General features: G+C 38.6%; 1 protein-coding gene across 2 annotated transcripts in view; it reads right to left on the bottom strand.

The window, feature by feature from the left end:
* Window positions 1-4,810, bottom strand: part of SCG3 (secretogranin III) — a 37,717-nt gene extending 32,907 nt beyond the window's left edge. The window contains exons 1-4 of one of the 2 annotated variants that reach the window (XM_036838433.1): window positions 4,394-4,810; window positions 3,654-3,706; window positions 3,109-3,154; window positions 2,798-3,013 (exon numbers count right to left, since the gene is read on the bottom strand). In XM_036838433.1, the coding sequence (XP_036694328.1) occupies window positions 2,798-3,013; window positions 3,109-3,154; window positions 3,654-3,706; window positions 4,394-4,484 (406 nt within the window). In that variant the 5' untranslated portion in view covers window positions 4,485-4,810. The remainder of the gene's footprint in view (window positions 1-2,797; window positions 3,014-3,108; window positions 3,155-3,653; window positions 3,707-4,393) is intronic. The other variant, XM_036838434.1, reaches the window with a different exon arrangement.
* Window positions 4,811-18,736: the final 13,926 nt, after the last annotated feature.

Here is an 18,736-nt window from a genome sequence, read left to right as displayed (position 1 = left end):
TTAGGCAATGCTCCTTGCCTTCCAGTGATTTCCCCTGCTCCTCTACAATGGACAGAATTACTCAGAATGGCTTCTCTACTGCTTGTGAAGGGGTGTTTCACCCTCCTATACAGACCTCAGAGGGAAACCAAACATGAGTTAAACATTTATAAGTTTTTAAAGCATTTACAACTCTAAGTGGATGCAAAAGGGCCTTGTTCAAAGTTGTCATCTGCTCAGTTACATTTGAATCTCCAGGCATCTAATATGGCACTTGACCTTCATTTATTCAATATATTTGTATTAAAGTCTTAATATGGGCCAGGACTGGAAATAGAGTGATAAAGAGTTTAGATGTGGTCCCTAACTGCACAGAGCTTACTGTGTCGCTCATAGACTGATACATAGTAATTGCTCAATGAATATTTGTTTGGTGAATGCACACAGGAGCCACAAAGCAGTATTTCCTAAAAGAAACTTACAAAAATCCTGAATCATACATACTGTAGAAAACACTGAGAATGAGAATTGGTGGGTCCTGTAGCACAAGCCCATTTACAGGTTTCCTAAAGGTATAAAAGCACCCTGCAGAAGTTAGGCCCCTTGCCCTCCCTTCTGGGATGTAAGTCTGCATACCTCTGAGGTTCTAGTCACCTGAGTGGTCCCAAACCTTCTGGTTCCAGGATTACCAGGGTATGAGAGAAAATCAGCAATTCATTCATATCACTCTCTCCAAGAATCTTTTCTGTATACTCAAGTGGTCTTAAAATGACCCCTAGGGTAAACCTAGAACCATCAAAACTAGCACTTGGTAGTTCTGAACCTATTTGCATGTTAATAAAATGTTGAACAATTTAAACATAAGTTGCTCAAGTTAGTGACAGATCACAAACAGATCTGCCTCTGTCTGCATGTACAGCCCATCTGACCAAAAAATGCAGTCAAACAAACTTTAGACTATTATTTTATTAAATCAAATGGTCAATTCAATCAAAGTGGTTAAATCTACTTTTCATGGGGCTATGCCCAGTGCCTATTTATTTCTAGCCCAAATACTTTAGTTTAAAAAGTAGAATTCAAAAAAAAATTCCCCTGGGAATTCCCTTGTGGTCCAGTGGTTAGGACTCATCGTTTCCACTCCCATGGGTCCACGTTCAATCCCTGGTCGGGGAACTAATATCCCGCAAGCCACGCACAGCACAGCCAAAACAAAACAACAACAACAAAAACAAAAACAAAACCCTCACACAAAAAAAACCAAAAAAATTTCCCTGAATAGTATACAATATGAAATGTGTCAAAATATAGACCATCTCCCCCACCCCATACATATAAAACACACTTCTGAATTCTCCTCAGGATACAATAGCCTATAAAAGTCAAATTTAATTGGCAGTTGTTTTCTGACAGAGATAATCAGTATAATTCTCTTGTGGTCCGTGGAAAAGAATGAAGACACATAAGAAAACCTGTAGTCACTCCTAAGCACCAGTACTCAGAATGGAAGACACACTGAGGAAGACCTCAATGCCTAGGTACAATAGTTAATTTATTCCCTCATGTATTCTTTTATTTGTGCATTTGTTCATTTATCAATTCATGCAACAAATTCACGAGCTCCAGACACTTGGACTACACCATCTCTGTTCTCATGCAGTTTTCAGTTTAGTTTAGGAGAAAAAGATAAATCATAAGTAGTCATACTCAAGGATGTAAAATGACAAACTGCAATAAGTGCCATGAAGGAAGGAAATAAGGTTTCTATCAGATCATGTGTGCTGGATGAACCTAGAAAAGTAGACAGCCCATGTAGGACTGTAGAAGCCATGTTAAGGATTTGGGGTTTTATCCTAAGAGAAATGGGAATCTATTAACAGTTTTATGCAAAACAGTGGCATGCTCATGTTTGTGTGTTGAAAAGATCACTCTGGCTGCTACATGAAGAATAAGATGGAAAGGGTCAGAGCGAATGCTAGAAGATCCATTGGAAGATTTTGCTCTAGTTCAAGTGAGACATGATTGGAGCTTGGAAAAAGATGGAGGTGACTGGGGATAGAGAAAAAAATTTTGAGAGATACATAGGAGATAAAATTGCTAAGACTGATGGATTAGAATTTGAGAGGTAAGGAGAAAAAGAAATAGTTTGACTCAGATTCGTATTGACAAACTGGATGTATAGTAGTGCCTTTCCTACAGGAAAGAGGGCTAAGTTGTAAGGTGTACAGAAATTATGAATTTAATCTTAGACATGTTAAGTTTGAGGTGCATCTGAGACTTCCAAGGGAAGATAAGTCAGTAGTTAGCTAGATACAGGTCTATAGTTCAGAGAAGTCTGGGCTAGTGATATGAAACATCAGGATATAGATGGTAACTGAAGCTGTGGAAAGGTTAGAATGACCTAGGGAGAAAGGATATAGCTAGGAAGAGAACACTGAGAAGGGAGTAACGAATATTCCACTTGGGGAGGGGTGGTATTTTGTTGATTTAATTGTTTGAGAATTATGATATTTTGCTTGTACTAACAGTTAAATTGGAATGTTAAAATGAATTCAATAACATAAAATATAGAGTAGATTTAAATTTTTTTCAAAGCATCAGTAAAGGAACCTTTAAAGAGAAAATAAAATCTGGGCTTCTGTGGAGCTGGAGCTTTGCACATTATCAGTAAGTTTGGGCTTTATCTCAATTTTGGACATGACTAATAAAGGATTGTAAGTGTGTAAGAGATATTTTTTAAATATAGGACTTTCTCTTAACCCATAATGGGAAACTCCAAATTAGAGAAAATAGGTAGCAAAACTTCTTTTTCTTCATTTACCTTGAAATTTATGATCCAGTCCACTCTTAGTAGAATCATAATCATCAATCAGTCTTCGATTCTTGGTTGAATCAACATCTTCCAGGTTCAATTTATTATCATTTGGAGAACTTTTTACGGACTGTCTTTCTTTGTCATTCTTTTCCTTTTCGGTTATAGCCTTTAGCAGGTTCAAGTTATCAACAAAGGAATAATTGCTCTCACCTGGCTTGTTTTCTGGAAGAAAAGCCCCCGAGCCAGGCACATCCATTTTAGTTAAGCTTCTCATAGCCTGCATTATTTAAATTAACATCAGTGTAATTTCTTATTACCTGAAGGGTATGTTTTTTTAATCTTGTCTGCTTCTGCTTCAGCAATCTGTGAAAGAAACAGGAGATAGACCTGGTTTTAAATCATTACTCCACCACTTACCAAATATGACAGCTCAATAATTTAATCTCCGTGGGATTTAGCTTTCTTGTTTGTAAAATGTAGTTAATAATTTCTATCTCAAAGTATGTCATAAGGATTAAATGAGATAAAATAAAGGGCAGATGGTCTATAAATATTAATTACCACTCTGATAATATTGGTAAAAGATAAATCTCTGATAAAGAAATCTTACAATAGAATGGATGTGATGTTGAGCTTACTGGGTTATTATGCAGTCAGCTTTTTGTATTATACTGAACTCTATATTTAACTGTTGGGACAGAGAAATTACCAAAATTATATTTCCCTTCATAATTTCAATGTTTATTATTAAGCTCCTGAGGTTTGTGAATACAAAATGGTTAAAAATTCACAGCATAATTACATTAAATAATAATAACTAAAATAAAATGGAATAGCATTTATCATTTTACTTCTGACCTACCTGCTCATTCAGAGGTCTTTCTGCACTTAATTCTCTATTATGTAGGGGTTTGTCTGGAATAAACACACACAAATACAAATTTAATTGTTCATTGGAAAGACAATATGTCTCATTAAATAAAATCTTCAAAAAAAAGGAGAAATATTTTTGGATGACTGTGAAACAAAAATATATATTAACAAAGATTATCAAGATTATACAATAACGATGATTATCAGTGTTGCCTTGCTTATTATCTTGGTGTATTTCCTGAGTTAATAGAATTACACTTCTTTTTTTTTGACCAGAAATCTAACATATTGTTCTAACACTTGGTTTACCAGCTGTTTTCAACTAGACAGAGCATAGTCTGGATTGGTATTATTGGCACATTAAAAGCTTTCTTCATACACTGCACGTTTTATGAATAGAATATCCGAGAAAGGTTGTAAGATGACTAGGAAAAAAAAAACAAAAACCCAAAACCAAAAAACAAGCCATATATTAGGCGGGAAAGCCACCCCCTCCCAATTTCAAAATAAGATCTTTCAAAACAACTTATGTTATTGTTCTATCATGTAAAAAGTGAGGGAGGAAAATCTGTCTTCTGGCTCTAAATTCGAACTGATTTCTCTGTCAACATGCACGGATATGACGTGATCAGAAAATGAGGCAAGGTGATTTACAGCTCGCGGATTATACCAAGCTGTACCTTTTCATGGCGAAATAAAAGGGAGGTGGGAAGAAAAGCGTCCACGTACCTTGGCTGCCTGCCGGTTTGGGGAAAGCTTGAATTGGGCTGCTGTGGAGCACCAACACCACAATCCAAGTGCCGGTCCAAAGGAACCCCATTCTTCCACGCTTGGCTTCAGAAACAGCCTGGCGCCGGGCTCCCGGAGCTACAGCTTTTGTTATGAATGAAAAGGAGGCGTAAAAACAGGAAGAGCGAGGAGGGCGGGCGCGGGGAGGGCGAGTGGCGGGGACTCGGAGCTGGTGGAGCTCTCTGGGGCTCGGGAGTAAAGGGATTCGAAAGACTCTGGGCGCTCGGGACTCAGGTCTTCAGGTGGAGGAGAGCGCTGTCCGCCCCGTGGGTGCTGAAGTTCCTGTGACGCGGAGCGGGCAGCGGGTCTGCTAGGGCGTTGCCTTCTTCTCGCTCCCTCCTTGAGAGGAAGTGAGGATGGAAGCGCATGCTCCCTGCGAGCCAGAGGCGGGAAGGGATGGCGTCAGCGACTCCGACGCAGCTCCAATCCCCACAGCGAGTGGAAGGGGGGAGGACGACAGACAAGCTAGCGTATTTTCTGTGCCGCAGTCCTAGGGGTGCTCCTGCGCTCACGGTCACCTGGATTACTGTAAGCGTGGACATCGTTGTCGTAACCTCCCAAGTAAACGTTACCTCAGGGACCAAATGCCTTCTCTGCCCGTGCACCTGTCAAGGAAAGCTACATAACCTTGTGCAAGGGGTTCTGCTCAGAGATTATTCTGGGATACCTTCTCTAAAAAGCCCTTCTTTCCATTCCACCTTCTGTACCTAAAAGGTAGATATAATTCTTATATTCTTAGAAAAGCCGTGCCTTTTGTGATTTGGGTTGACGTACCAGGGCTCCCTTGGTGCTCTTATTTGTGTCTCAGCTCTGTGGAGTCCTTTGTATTGGGATATTTAAGGAACATTCTTTCAAATAGATTGCTGCAGCACACTCTCACTCTCCTAGATGAGGAAACAGAACAACAGCAACAAAAATCATTGTTTGTTCCCCTAAGGGTGAATATCCTCATCAGTCCAGGGTAGGTGAGCAATAGGGGGCCAGTTTCAATAAAAAAATTTCCCCTTTCTCACCATGGGAAACCCCTCTTCAAAGAAAGAAAGGAAAAAAAAAAGAAAAAAAAAAAGCAGCAGTTTTGTAAAATTCTTCCCTAGGATTCAATTATGCCTAAGGACTTGGTTGTTCCAGCGTTCCTTGAAGAGAGTGGGTAGTCATGAAAAGCATTTTTCATCATAACTAGGTCAGGGAGGTTCTTCCTATATTTTGAGAATATTCCCAGAAGCCTAAGATTATTGCATAAAAGGAGCTATCAAAAGACTTTAAAATGATGAATACAAGCAACACTAATGTGAGCAGGGTGCTGAGTAAGCTGTTTAGTCTCTGATTTTTTAATTAATTAATTAATTTATTTTTGGCTGTGTTGGGTCTTCGTTTCTGTGCGAGGGCTTTCTCTAGTTGAGGCAAGCCGGGGCCACTCTTCATCGTGGTGCGCGGGCCTCTCACTGTCGCGGCCTCTCTTGTTGCGGAGCACAGGCTCCAGACGCGCAGGCTCAGTAGTTGTGGCTCACGGGCCCAGTTGCTCCGCGGCATGTGGGATCTTCCCAGACCAGGGCTTGAACCCGTGTCCCCTGCATTGGCAGGCAGATTCTCAACCACTGCGCCACCAGGGAAGCCCTAGTCTCTGATTTTTAAACAGAGCTTGGACCCTTTCCTTTGGACTGTGGCATGCTGGGAACTAGTCTGAATAATGACCAAAGAGAAGAATTCAGCACAATCAGGCCTTTGATTTCTGCACCCCTGCTTTTCAAGGAGCAAGTTAGTTGTTCAAGTACCTAAAAATAAACAAATGAATCTCCCTCATTCTGGAGGTCTTTGAATTTGGATATCACTCAAATATTTTCTTTAAGAATCTAAAGAGTACTTTTGATCTAACACCTACTTCAAAACAAATAGTTGTTTCTTGGCAGTGATGACATAGCATTAATATCCCAGTAGGCTGAATGAAAAAAAAATTGTCTCCCAATTTGAAATCCCAGCCAAGTGAAGGGCAAATTTCCTTATTTTCCTCTTCTTTAAAACAGAGGTGGCAGGCTCTGTTTACCTTAGAGTGTAATTGTGGAGAACAACTGAGTACATGTCTTGATCAAATCATTTTGATGCCAGGAATATTTTGACACAGCCTAAAAAATAAGTTATGAAGTGTTTTCAGCTTTTCAGAAACATTACCAAATATTAGGTGAAATAGCCAGTCACTGAGATTTACTCTGTCGCCTCAGCCTCACTGCATCCTTTGTCCTGTCCTTAACTTACCTCTCCCCACAATGTATGTTTGCAGTTGGGAGGGACTCAGGATGGAATTAAGGGAAGGGATGGCTATTGAGCACAATGTATTGCTTGCCAAAAATGAAAAAGGTATTTGACTTTTCTCTGCCATTTATGCTCAAAGTGACTGTGTTAAATCTAAGAACATGTTCTGTTGCTGACCAAATGAGCTGTGGAGCACTGAATAAACTGCAAGGCATGAATTCATTTACATTCCTCAGTCTTACGGATGTTTCTGCCAGACGTAGTATAGGTCTATGAGTGGAGTAATCCTAAGTTTCATTTATTCATTCATTCATTTAAGAGATATTTATTGAGTACTCAAAATGTACCAGGTATTGAGATAATTGCTGGGTATACAAAGATAAGTAAGGTATGGTCACTGCTGGTCTTACAGCCTGAAAGAAAGGACTGTGATTATAAAAGCACCACCACAACTATTTACTGAATAGGTTTCATGTGCTACACATTGATCTCACTTAAATGTAAGTGAACAAATAAACATGAGAGTGTGTTATGGGTTCCCTGTTGTACATGCAGAGTTCGGGTGGGGTGCAAATAATAGAGTGAATGATCAGGAAAGGTTTCAAAGAGAAGATCTCTTTCCTTAATAATAAAAAATTAAGATATTTGATTATTGTGTGTAAGCACACTATAAACATTGAATAATATAAAAATATATGTTGAAGTTGCAAGACAAGTGTCATTGACACAGATCAGGTGATCATGAAATAGACAACATACAATGCACAGTGACTTTGTCAATGCTGCTTGTATATGTGTGAACACACACGTGGATTGATTGTTGTATGCTCATTCACTGGTATAGAAGATGCCTTTTGTGCTGAGTCTTGAAGATAGAGATATTTGAACTTGTTTATATTTGAGGAAAAATTTTATATTAATTATATAATTAATTTTATAATTAATTTTATATTAATTATATGATTATATTAATAATTTATTAATTTTAATTTATTAATTTTATAATTAATTTTATATTAATTATATGATTATATTAATTATTATTATAGAAAATTTCAGACAAACACAGAAGTAGTAAAAATACTGAAACAAACTCCTTGAATTCATTACCTAACTTCAATAATCATTAACTCATGACCACTGTTTTTATTTTATATTCCCAACCAATGGATGATTTACGTGTAAAAATCCCAAACTTCATATCATTTCATCCACAAGTATGTCAGTATGTTTACCTAAAAGATAAGGTTCTTTTTTGTCCTAGCATTACTGTAATACCTTTATCATATCTCATAATAATAATATTCCTTTAGTATCATCACATATCCAGTCAGAGTTCAAATTTCCCCACTTGCCTTATAAATATTTTTACAGATGGTTTGCTTACACCAGAATCCAAATAAGGCCATATGTTGCAGTTGGTTGGCATGTGAGAGACCCATATGAGTATAAGATATTGCAAGGTTTTCTTTCCCTTCCCCAGACAAGTTAGTTGCTTCCTTAGAATACTGTGCATACTTCCAATGTAGCATGTATCCCATTGTGCTGCTTTTTGTACATGATTCTTTTCTCTTCATTTCAAAAATAATAAATATACACTGAAGGAAAATTTCTGAAAAGACAGTAAGCAAAAAGGAGAAAAATCATCTGAGAGGGATAACCACTGCTAACTTTGGGCATATTTCCTTTTGGTGCATGTTTTTCTAAGAAGATATTTTACACACATATTTATAAAATCGTATCTCTCACTGTAATTATCTCCTTACATATTTAGCTGTCTATCCCACTAAATGGTGAACTCTTTAAGGGAAACGATCTTATCTTGCTTACCCTTCATTTCTCAGCCCTTCTTACAGCATCTGGAAATCCATTTGCTTAAGTAAATTAATGAAGTGATGAAGGGTTGCCTGTTTACCTTTGGTCTTCAAATGTTGAGACCATGATGGCTGTCCCACATTGGAGGATCATGACAGTCTTGCAGGGCCAGGAGCTGCCAGTTCCTTCAAGAGCTGTTAGTCACTCTGTCAGCATGATTATCCACTCAGCATTTTCTTTACAAAAGAGTAGTCTTGCAGAAGAGTATTCATGAAAGGCCTAAGAATAGAGAGCCAGAGCTGGCAAAGGCTCACACAGCTACAGAGCTATAGGAATGGATCCATTGCTGTTGAAAAGACTGACACAGGATGCCAACACTAGAGATGGCTACTGGTGTAGCTCAAAAGAGAAATGTGGAATCTGGAAATTCACCATCAGAGGAAAGTTGAAGTAACGAAGGATGACGGAAATGAGCAAATAAAAAGACTAAAACAAGGAAAGTAAAAACATGGACGTGAAAAGAGTATATGAATAAAGAAAATGGGCCCAAATGACAAGATGTGATAGGCCACCTACAGAGTGCAAAGTGCCAACACTGAATCTGAGAGTGGGAAGGAGGAGGAGGCGGCTGAATGGCAAAGATTTTTGTTGTTCACTTACCTCGTTTGTAACATGATTGAACCAGATGGTGTCAATCTCTTGCTCCAGAGGTCATGGGAGGAATGTGTGAGTCATACAAGGGCTCTCTCCAGAGATACAAGTGTAGAGCAGTTTCCCAGAAGGAATCAGGTTGAGGGTGTAAGGCAAACAAAAACAACAGATGCTCACTACACTGTAGAATGTAGTATTGATATTTAAGATAGATTAAACATTATTGAGTAAAAAACATCAAGTTGCCTATTAAGGGTATGATTCCTATTATAAAAATTGTGTGTGTGTGCCTGTGTGTGCTCGTAAATAGTGATTTGAAAATTTTATTTCCCATAATGTTCACAGTAGTTGCCAGGTTAGGATTTTTTTTCCTTGTTAATTAGGCAGTTCAGAATTCCTTGGATTTTCAACATGCATATGTACTCGTTTTATAATCAGAAAAAAACCTCAATAAATCAATATAATCTATATTCAATTCAATTCAATAATTCAATTTTATATACTAAAAACATATTCTATTATGTCTCAGACAATTGTAATGAATTATCTTCTTCTTGGATATGAGAATAGATTGTGATAAGGTCAGCAGAGGGGAAATTAAAATCTAGTACAAGGGTTTTTTTGTCTTTTATGACATTCTGCTACTACTTGAATGCCATTCTAAACGATTTTTACAGTGCGTGGTCATTGTTTATATTTCCTTTTTATTGTGACCTCCTTGAGGGGAGGGGCTGGTAAGGACTCATCTTTTTATCTCGATGCCTAGTATATTATAAGGAAGTCAGTAAATGTCGAATGGAATTTTATCACCTTATGAATCTATCCATAGCAGTTCTCTTACATGAGGCTTGACACCTTTTCCCAAGCCACAGGTGTACCTCAAGTAGCCAAACTATGCCGGACACCATCCCTCTCTATCAGCCCTACCCATACCCTCCCTTTCCAGGGGCAAAGCTGCTAGTTGGTCTGGGGCATGATTGAGGTGGGCTAAGGCTTCCCAAGGGCTCCTCAGGTTACTACCCATCCTACACCCTCCCAGGCTCTGCAGCTGGCCTCTGTGGCACCGGGAATTAGGAATAGGGGATTATTCCAGGTTTTTTCCCTGTTCTGTAGTACAGGTTTCGGGGTTGTGGGGAAGGAAGATAAAGGATACAACCTGGGATTCCTTTCAGTAGGGTGTGTTCTAGGAGGATTTGCTAAATTACTGAGGGCATGTGTTTCCTTGTGGATCTTCACAAGGTACTAGTTGCAAGATGTGTTCAGCTTGCATGAAGTCCAGGCCATTCTTGACTTCCTCAAACACAGCAGGCCTACTTCTGCCTCAGGGCCTTTGCACTTGCTGCTTTCTCTTCTTGGAATGTTCTTCTTCCAGATAGTCCCAGGGCTTAATCCCTTACACAGATCATATTTTTGCTAAGAAGTCTCAGTCTTAGGAAGGCCTACTGTCTCAGGTTGAGTTCCCTGGGAAACAGACTCTGAAATGGAGATAAGCAGGCAGGAAGTTTTTAAGGTATTCTCTTGAATCAATACCTATGGAAGGGAAAAAATGGGAAGGATTTACCAGCAGGAGAAATTGAGCCACAACACAATATCAGTGGAGGCTTTAGCCAACCCTACAAGGAGGTCTAAAGATGAGATGATCCTTCAGAGCTGTCCGGAGTTGGAGCAAAAAAAGTAGGCCTTTATACTTTTGCATAGATCAGTCATTGGGTGTAGGCCTTCCCAGGAAGAAGTCAGAACCTTGGATGAGGTGGTTCTTTTCAGCAGCTAGGGGAATAAGGTTTTCAGTCCTGAAGTGGCTGGCATCTGAGCAGTGCATCCCAACCTTCACCACACATACCTTGACCCCCTTATTTAAAGTTGTACCCCCTGTCCCTACATGCTCCCTCCCCCTCCTCTGCCTTATATTTCTCCATTGCACTTACCATCTAACATACCACATAATTCACTTGTTGATTTTATTTATTATCTTTCTCCCCCAACTAGACTGTGAGATTCTTGTGGACAGGGATTTTGTGTATATACTTTTTTTTTCACTGCTGAATTTCAAGCATCTAGAAGAGTGTCTGACATATAGTAAGTGCACAATACATATTGATGCCTGGAATATGCTTTAAAACCCCAAGAATATGCTTTAAATTCCCAGGAATGGGAATTCCCTGGTGGTCCAGTGGTTAGGACTCTGTGCTTTCACTGCCGAGGGCCTGGGTTCAATCCCTGGTTGGGGAACTAAGATCCTGCAAGCCACTTGGGGCATCACCCCAACCAAAAAAACCAAAAACCAAAACCCAAAAAAAAAAAACAGGAAAAAATATATAGCTAGCTAGATAAATAGAAAAAATAAGATTGGCCATTAGCTGATCATCATTGAAAATCTGGGTAATGAGTACATGTACACAGATTCAGTATACTATCCTCTCTAATTTTGTATAAGCTTGAAAATCTTCGTAATAAAAAGCTTTAAAAGAAAAGGTTTATTTTAAATTTACTGCTCACCAGTAGAGACAGCAGTAAGAGAGACTGTTTTTCTTTCTTCTTCTTTCTCCCTAAGGTGTATCCGAAAATACAAGTAAACATCTTTCTCAGTGGAACAGAAAATCAATAGTTTTGCTCTGGTGTTCCAAAGCCCATCCTCCAGTCATCCCTGTAGGCATGCTGCTGCCATGGGGACCCCAGATGACTCAGCTGCCAATGCCCCTGCAGGGTTAGTGGTACAATTTCAGTTTTCTCCTCCTAGGATGTCAACATTTTACAGACATCGGAGAATTAAGCCAGCATTTCTTGCTAGACACTGCGTAGATACAATTAGACAGGACTTATGCATTCTGAGAAACTAAGAATGATTGCTGGATTTCCCCTCCCATCTGTCACAGAACAGTGGACAGGAGGAGGCCGTGTGAGAGCGCTCACCTCTCCACAAAGTGGAGGCTAGGTTGACCCGCAAAGAAAAGGAGTTCCCTCTTCTCTGCCCCCTCTACCCCAAACAAATCCCCAAGAAAGGCCCTGCACGGTATGATTCCTGTAGCCTCTCTGACCTCATTCCCTTCCACTCACCCCCAGGCCTCTGAGATCCAGCTACCCCAGCCTTTGCTGTTCCAGGCATGGTCAGACTAGTCCTCGCATTGGTTCTTTTACAGTGACTTCCTCCTCTGCCTGGAACAGTCTCCACCCGGCTCATTTCTTCACCTCCTCCAAATCTTGGCTCGTGTCACCTTCTCCCTGATGGATTATTTAAAATTGTATCACTTCTGCCACCCCTGTACTCCCTACCCTTCTACCTTGCTCTACTTTTTCATTATTCTTTGCCAATTTTCTCTTACAACATACTATGTAAATTTTAATCTATCTATCCCAAGTGTCAATAATAGTGCCTAGAACATAGTTATTGAAGACACTGAATGAATGAATGGAGCTCAGAGTCCTGTGTTTCTCAGCCAGTGACCATACATTCAAGATTTTCAAGTCAGTCCTGGTTTTAACTCTGTTCCTGTCAATATCTCTCTGCTTCCCTTCCTCTTGCCCTATTATCTCCATCCCTCCAGTTCATACTTTAAAGCAACCAGAGTGATCTTTAAAAAGTGGAAGTGTGATCAAAGGTAAGGATGGAGCTTGGGCAAAGCAACATGGAGAGGTGCAGTACCCTGTGCCTGGTCACAGGTGGGAGACATTACCACCCAAGGCCTGAGCCTGGTATGAGCTGTGTAAGAGGGCCAACTTTCAGGACTGTGGCCTTCAGTAGAGGATGCAGCCAACAGGAGACAATCTAACAGGGAGGGAGCCAAGGAAATAAATCTCCTGACACCACTCTCCTCTCTTCCAGTCATCTCCTACAACTGGCCCCCAGTGGCTGAACTCAACTAGAAACCAGAGGACAAGGGAATCACTGAGACAGTCCTTAGAAGTTAGCCTTCTTGGGCACAGGACAGGGTGAACAGTGAATCTGGGGTAGGGGCGGGGGAGGGGAGAAGATCGAAAATATCCACCTTTTTCTCTTCTTTCATGCTGCTCCACTCCCATGACCCTTTATATCATTCCCAGATTATGACAAGATTTCCCTCAACACAGGACTTCTGTACTTGCTTCTGCCTGGAGTGCTCCTTCACAGACCCAGCTCCTTCTCATTCTGGCGGATGTCCCTTCCTCAGACAGGCCTTCCCTGATCAATGTCCTCACTCAGTTATCTTCTGCTGCATCATTCTATTTCTTTCTTTCTTAGCATTTATTACAATCTTTAATAAATTTGTTTCATTGTCCATCTCCTCCTCCAGACTATGCAAGCTCTCTAAAGGTAGGAACTTTGTCTTTTTTAAAATTCCAACACCAGGAGCAGAGTCTGGCATCTAGTAGGTGCTCAATAAATATTTTTTAAATGAATGAACAGATAAATAACCAAGAAACTTCTAAAAGAAAATGAAGGGAAATTTCTTACAGATATTAAATTATAAAGCTACAGTAACAAGAACATTGTGACCCTGACACAGCAATAGAATACCATAGTCCAGAAATAGAACCACTGCAATAGCTTCCTGACTGTTTTCCCTGCAATATGGTGATTCACTATATGATAAAAGTGGCACTTAAAAATCAGTGGGGAAAAGATAATTCATAAATGATGTTGGGATAATTGACTAGCAGTTTTTTAAATGATAGATGTATTCCTTACACCTTCATTGAAATAAGTTGTGTATAGATCAAAGATTTAAATATGGAAACATGAAAAATTGTGTGAATACTTTTATGATCTTGAGAAGAGAAATGCTATTCTAAATATTATAGACAAAACAGAAAACATAAAGGAAAAGAATGATACATTAACTACCTAAAATTTATCTTTTTATAAAATATGTTATAACAAGTTTGAAAAACTGTGGAAAATACTTGCAAAAATAAATTTACATAATATATAAAAAGTTCTTAATAGGCAATAATAAAAGAGTAGTCCAAAAGAAAAATGGGCAAAGGACATAAACAGGAGCCAGCTTGAAGAGATCCCCAATTACAAACTCAGAACACTTTTATCATCAAAATAATGGCATAGGATAACTGAAAGTAACACACAGGAAAAATAATCCATGGGTCCATAATGGATGCTTAGAAAGGGGTGGGGGGAGTTGAAATCCTTCTTCTTTACAGAAGAATGCAAACTAACAACTTAGAAAAGAATACTAGAACTAGAAAACCACCACTTTGCAACCTCATATTGCAAGAATTATCAATGAATTCACCTAAAACCATTAGGTGAAAAATTTTCCAAGTTTCTAAAATATTACCCCACAAATTACTTGCTAATGCAAAGAAGACATGTACCTTTAAGAGGGAGTTATTTGGTAGTCACCAGTTTAATTTGGTGATGAAACTTAGCATCACTCATTATGGGACTTGACATTATGTGCCTCTTGAAGGGATGTAAAATTAAGTACACAAGCATCACTATCAAGTGTTCATACTGTTTCCAAAGATGCTGATTTATTTGGCCTGGAGTAGAACCTGAACATTGGCATTGTAGGTGTTTAAAAGTTCCCTAGGTAATTCTAGTGTGCAATTAAGTTAGGGAGCGAATCACTAATTTAAATATTTGACAGGTAAATATCTATACCTCTATGAATTATTCTGGAATTACATGTGAGAGTCCTAATGAAATGATCTGAAGAAGAACACAAGTGCAATGAAAAATCATCTTCCTGATTTTCTCAGTCTCTCAGCCAATTTATATTTTCCAAAGGTCATCTCTCTTCTCTTTTGCACTATCATAAATTTTTAAATGAATATGTATCTTTAAATCATGTCATAATAAGAAATTGCCAGTTCAATGGAACAAGAAATTCTACAGATCAAAGATAAATGTTACTTAAGGATTTTTGACATATTTTAATTTTTAAAATGTGTGTATCTGTCCTCTCACTGCCTTATATGAACACTATTAGAAAAGGAGATTTCACTATTTAAGTAACTTTTGACCTGACAGATTACTTGCTAGTCATGAGGAAAGGAAGGATGCAATTGTACAATGCAAGAATCAGGATGTCACCACATATTGTGTGACTCTATTTACATGAAATGTCTGGAATAGACAAATTTATAGAGACAAAGTAGATTAGTGTTTGCCTAGGGCTGGGGGCTGGTGGTGGTTGGGAATTGTGTGTGGGGGGGTGACTACTAATAAGTATGGGTTATCTTTTGGGGGTAATAAAATTTTTCTAAAAGTGATTATGGTAATGGTTACACAACTCTGAATATACTAAAAACCACTGAATTATACACTTTAAGTAGATAAACAGTATGGTATGTGAATTATATTTCAATAAAGCTATTATACTAAAAAAAAAAATCAGGCTGTCATTATCCAAATCTAGGAATCAATCTTAGCACCACAAACAGTGGAGCAACCAGGCATATGAATATTCTCTTACAATGCAATTTGAAGCATCTCTGAAGTAGTCTTGATAAAAAAAAATGCTTATTTGAATCTAATTAAGGTTTTAGACCTAAATTCTAGGAGACCTTTAATTCTAGGAATAAATTCTATGTTTCCATGAAGAAGCAATGAGACAAATCCAGAAGGTGAAAAATTCTACCAGACTCTTCTAGCCTCCTCAGCAAGTCATTGTAATGGAAGGAAAAGTGTGGATGGAAACAGTTCCAGATTTCACAAGACTTAAGAGATGTAACAAATGCAACGTGTGGGCCTTCGCTGGATGCTATTTTGAGCAAACCAACTAGAAGGACATTTTTTTTTTAAATTTTTAATTTATTTATTTATTTTTAGCTGTGTTGGGTCTTCGTTTCTGTGCGAGGGCTTTCTCTAGTTGTGGCAAGTGGGGGCCACTCTTCATTGCGGTGCGCGGGCCTTTCACTGTCGCGGCCTCTCTTGTTGCCGAGCACGGACTCCAGACGCGCAGGCTCAGCAGCTGTGGCTCACGGGCCTAGTTGCTCCGCGGCATGTGGGATCTTCCCAGCCCAGGGCTCGAACCCGTGTTCCCTGCATTGGCAGGCAGATTCTCAACCACTGCGCCACCAGGGAAGCCCTAGAAAGGACATTTTTGATACAATTGGAAAATTTAGAAATAGAATGGGTATTTTATGATATAAAAGAATATTGTTAAATTTGTTAGAGATTGTGGTTATACATACTTAATTTTTACAGATGTCCATTGTAGTATTTAGGGAGTGAAATGTCATGATGTCTGTAATTTACTTTTTAAAAACATCAGAAAAGGGACTTCCCTGTTGGCGCAGTGGTTAAGAATCCGCCTGCCAATGCAGGGAACACGGGTTCCAGCCCTGGTCCGGGAAGATCCCACATGCCGCGGAGCAACTAAGCCCGTGCGCCACAACTACTGAGCCTAAGTTCTAGAGCCCGCAAGCCACAACTACTGAGCCCACGTGTCACGACTACTGAAGCCCGCGCGCCTAGAGTCCATGCTCCGCAACAAGAGAAGCCACTGCAATGAGAAGCCTGCGCACCGCAACGAAGAGTAGCCCCCGCTCACCGCAACTAGAGAAAGCCCGCGCGCAGCAACGAAGACCCAACGCAGCCAAAACCAAATAAATTAATTTATTAAAAAAAAAAGAAATATGCAAGTATGTATCATTAATGCAACGGAATTCTGATACTTCGAACAAAGTTAATCTAAGAGGATAAAATTAGGAAATATGTCTTCAATCTAAACATCTTTAAACAGCTAAGTGAAGTCACATCAATGGTGGAAACAGTGAAAAAATGCCTTTCTTTGTTTAAAAATGCCTTTTGAATAATAATTGAAATGAAAAATGATTTTAAAAATGAATGTTGAAAAATGAATTATTAGTAAAACAAAAGGAGAGCTCAAAAGTAGCTTTTCAACTATGTATCTAATTTAAAAAAGGCCACATGATGGCACTATACCACCATCTTTCAAAACAGCAAAGACCTTTTTAAAATTATATAAATGAACAAATATAAGAATTTTGAAAGGCATTCTGGATTTATGACTTTATGGATTATAAAACAGTGTGTAGTTGGATGTAGTTCAGAAACTTGTCTAATCTGAATGGAAAAGATGACCTCATCACACAGTTTCATATATTATGCTCAAAATCGACAGACAAGAGAGACAGCCAAAGAAAATAATGCTTATTACTATTTGATAGGTTGTGTAGTGCAGTAAGTAAATGATGTTTATGTAGTTTTGGGGACAGCTATTAAATGGCAAAAAGGGGGAAAAAAAAGATTTTTCCAAGAGATGTTTGAATAAATTAAGAAGTATAAATAATTTTTAGCAATTCTGAGTTCTATGTTAAAGTACAGGTGCTGTACCAGCTTCTGCAATAGACATGTGCATGACAAAATAACAGCCCAAATATTATTGAAATTTGTATTGTATTTCATAAAATGCTGTTCTTTTTTAAGTAAAGGGAATTTAAAATATATATAATTATTTAATTTTTATACCTATGTAAAACTTTCATGCACATAAATTCACAAACCAGGAAAAGTCCTTTATCATATTTTGATCCCTACATTGGGATCACAAAAACAGCAATTTTAACCATATGTTAAAAGTTAGAAACATTGTATTCTTGAAATTCCAATAGAAGTCAACAGACAGCAGTAAGAAAAAAGAAACTTGTTAATTTCCTGACATGCTGATCTAGCGTTCCACAGTCCAGTTGCCTCCCCTGTGCTGTCCACCCAAAGATTTCTGTCTCATTTCTGGTATTTCTTTTTTTTTTTTAATTTATTTTTTATTTTTGGCCACGTTGCACAGTGGCTTGTGGGATCTTAGTTCCCTCACCAGGGATTGAACCCGAATCCTGGCAGTGAAAGCACCAAGTCCTAACTACTGGACCGCTTAGGAATTCCCCATTTCTGCTATTTCTTATCATTCAGGTGATCTGGGGAAGAAGAGGTACATAGATTCAGCAGTGTCAATGGCAAATCATAAACGAATAGCTATTTTATCCTACTTCTAGTCAAGCCATTGTTAGCTGCACTCAAGGACAGATTCACTATGAAGCTAATGAAGCATGCTTATGCTTGTACAAGCCCCTTCCAAGTCCCAGGGGAAAGCCCTAGCTTTTGTTCATATAGCCATATATTTTTGTAAAATTTAAATGTTTTAAAACACAATTGGTTTAGACCTTTGTACTCCAACTTCCCACCAAACTTCCCCTCAGGTTGGATGTTGGGTCAATGGTCATGGGTATTTCTGGAAGTCAGATGAATATTCAGTAAGAAATAATATTGATAATTCCTTAATATCATCCAATACAGTACTGCGCAAAACCTGATGCATGGATCATTATGCTGGCCCATAAACTGCTACCTGTCTGTGAAGAAATACATAAAGACCTTATTTGTTGTACATCTTTCTTTCACTTCATTTTTCAAGTATTAAATTTTATTTTATTTTACAACTGTAATGATCCGCAATAAATTGGGGGAAAAAAACCTTCTTCACTTGAAGAAACACTGATTAATACCCAGCCTATATTTAAATTTTCCCAGTTGTTCCCAGTATGTTTTTTATGGTTGGTTTGTTCAAACCATTTGATTATTATGTCTCTTAAGTCTCTTATAATCTAGAGCAT

Source organism: Balaenoptera musculus, chromosome 20 (genome assembly GCF_009873245.2).
Source record: "Balaenoptera musculus isolate JJ_BM4_2016_0621 chromosome 20, mBalMus1.pri.v3, whole genome shotgun sequence".
Taxonomy (NCBI): Eukaryota; Metazoa; Chordata; class Mammalia; order Artiodactyla; family Balaenopteridae; genus Balaenoptera; species Balaenoptera musculus.
Note: the sequence above shows the minus strand (reverse complement) of the source record. Positions and strands in the feature narration are given on the sequence as shown.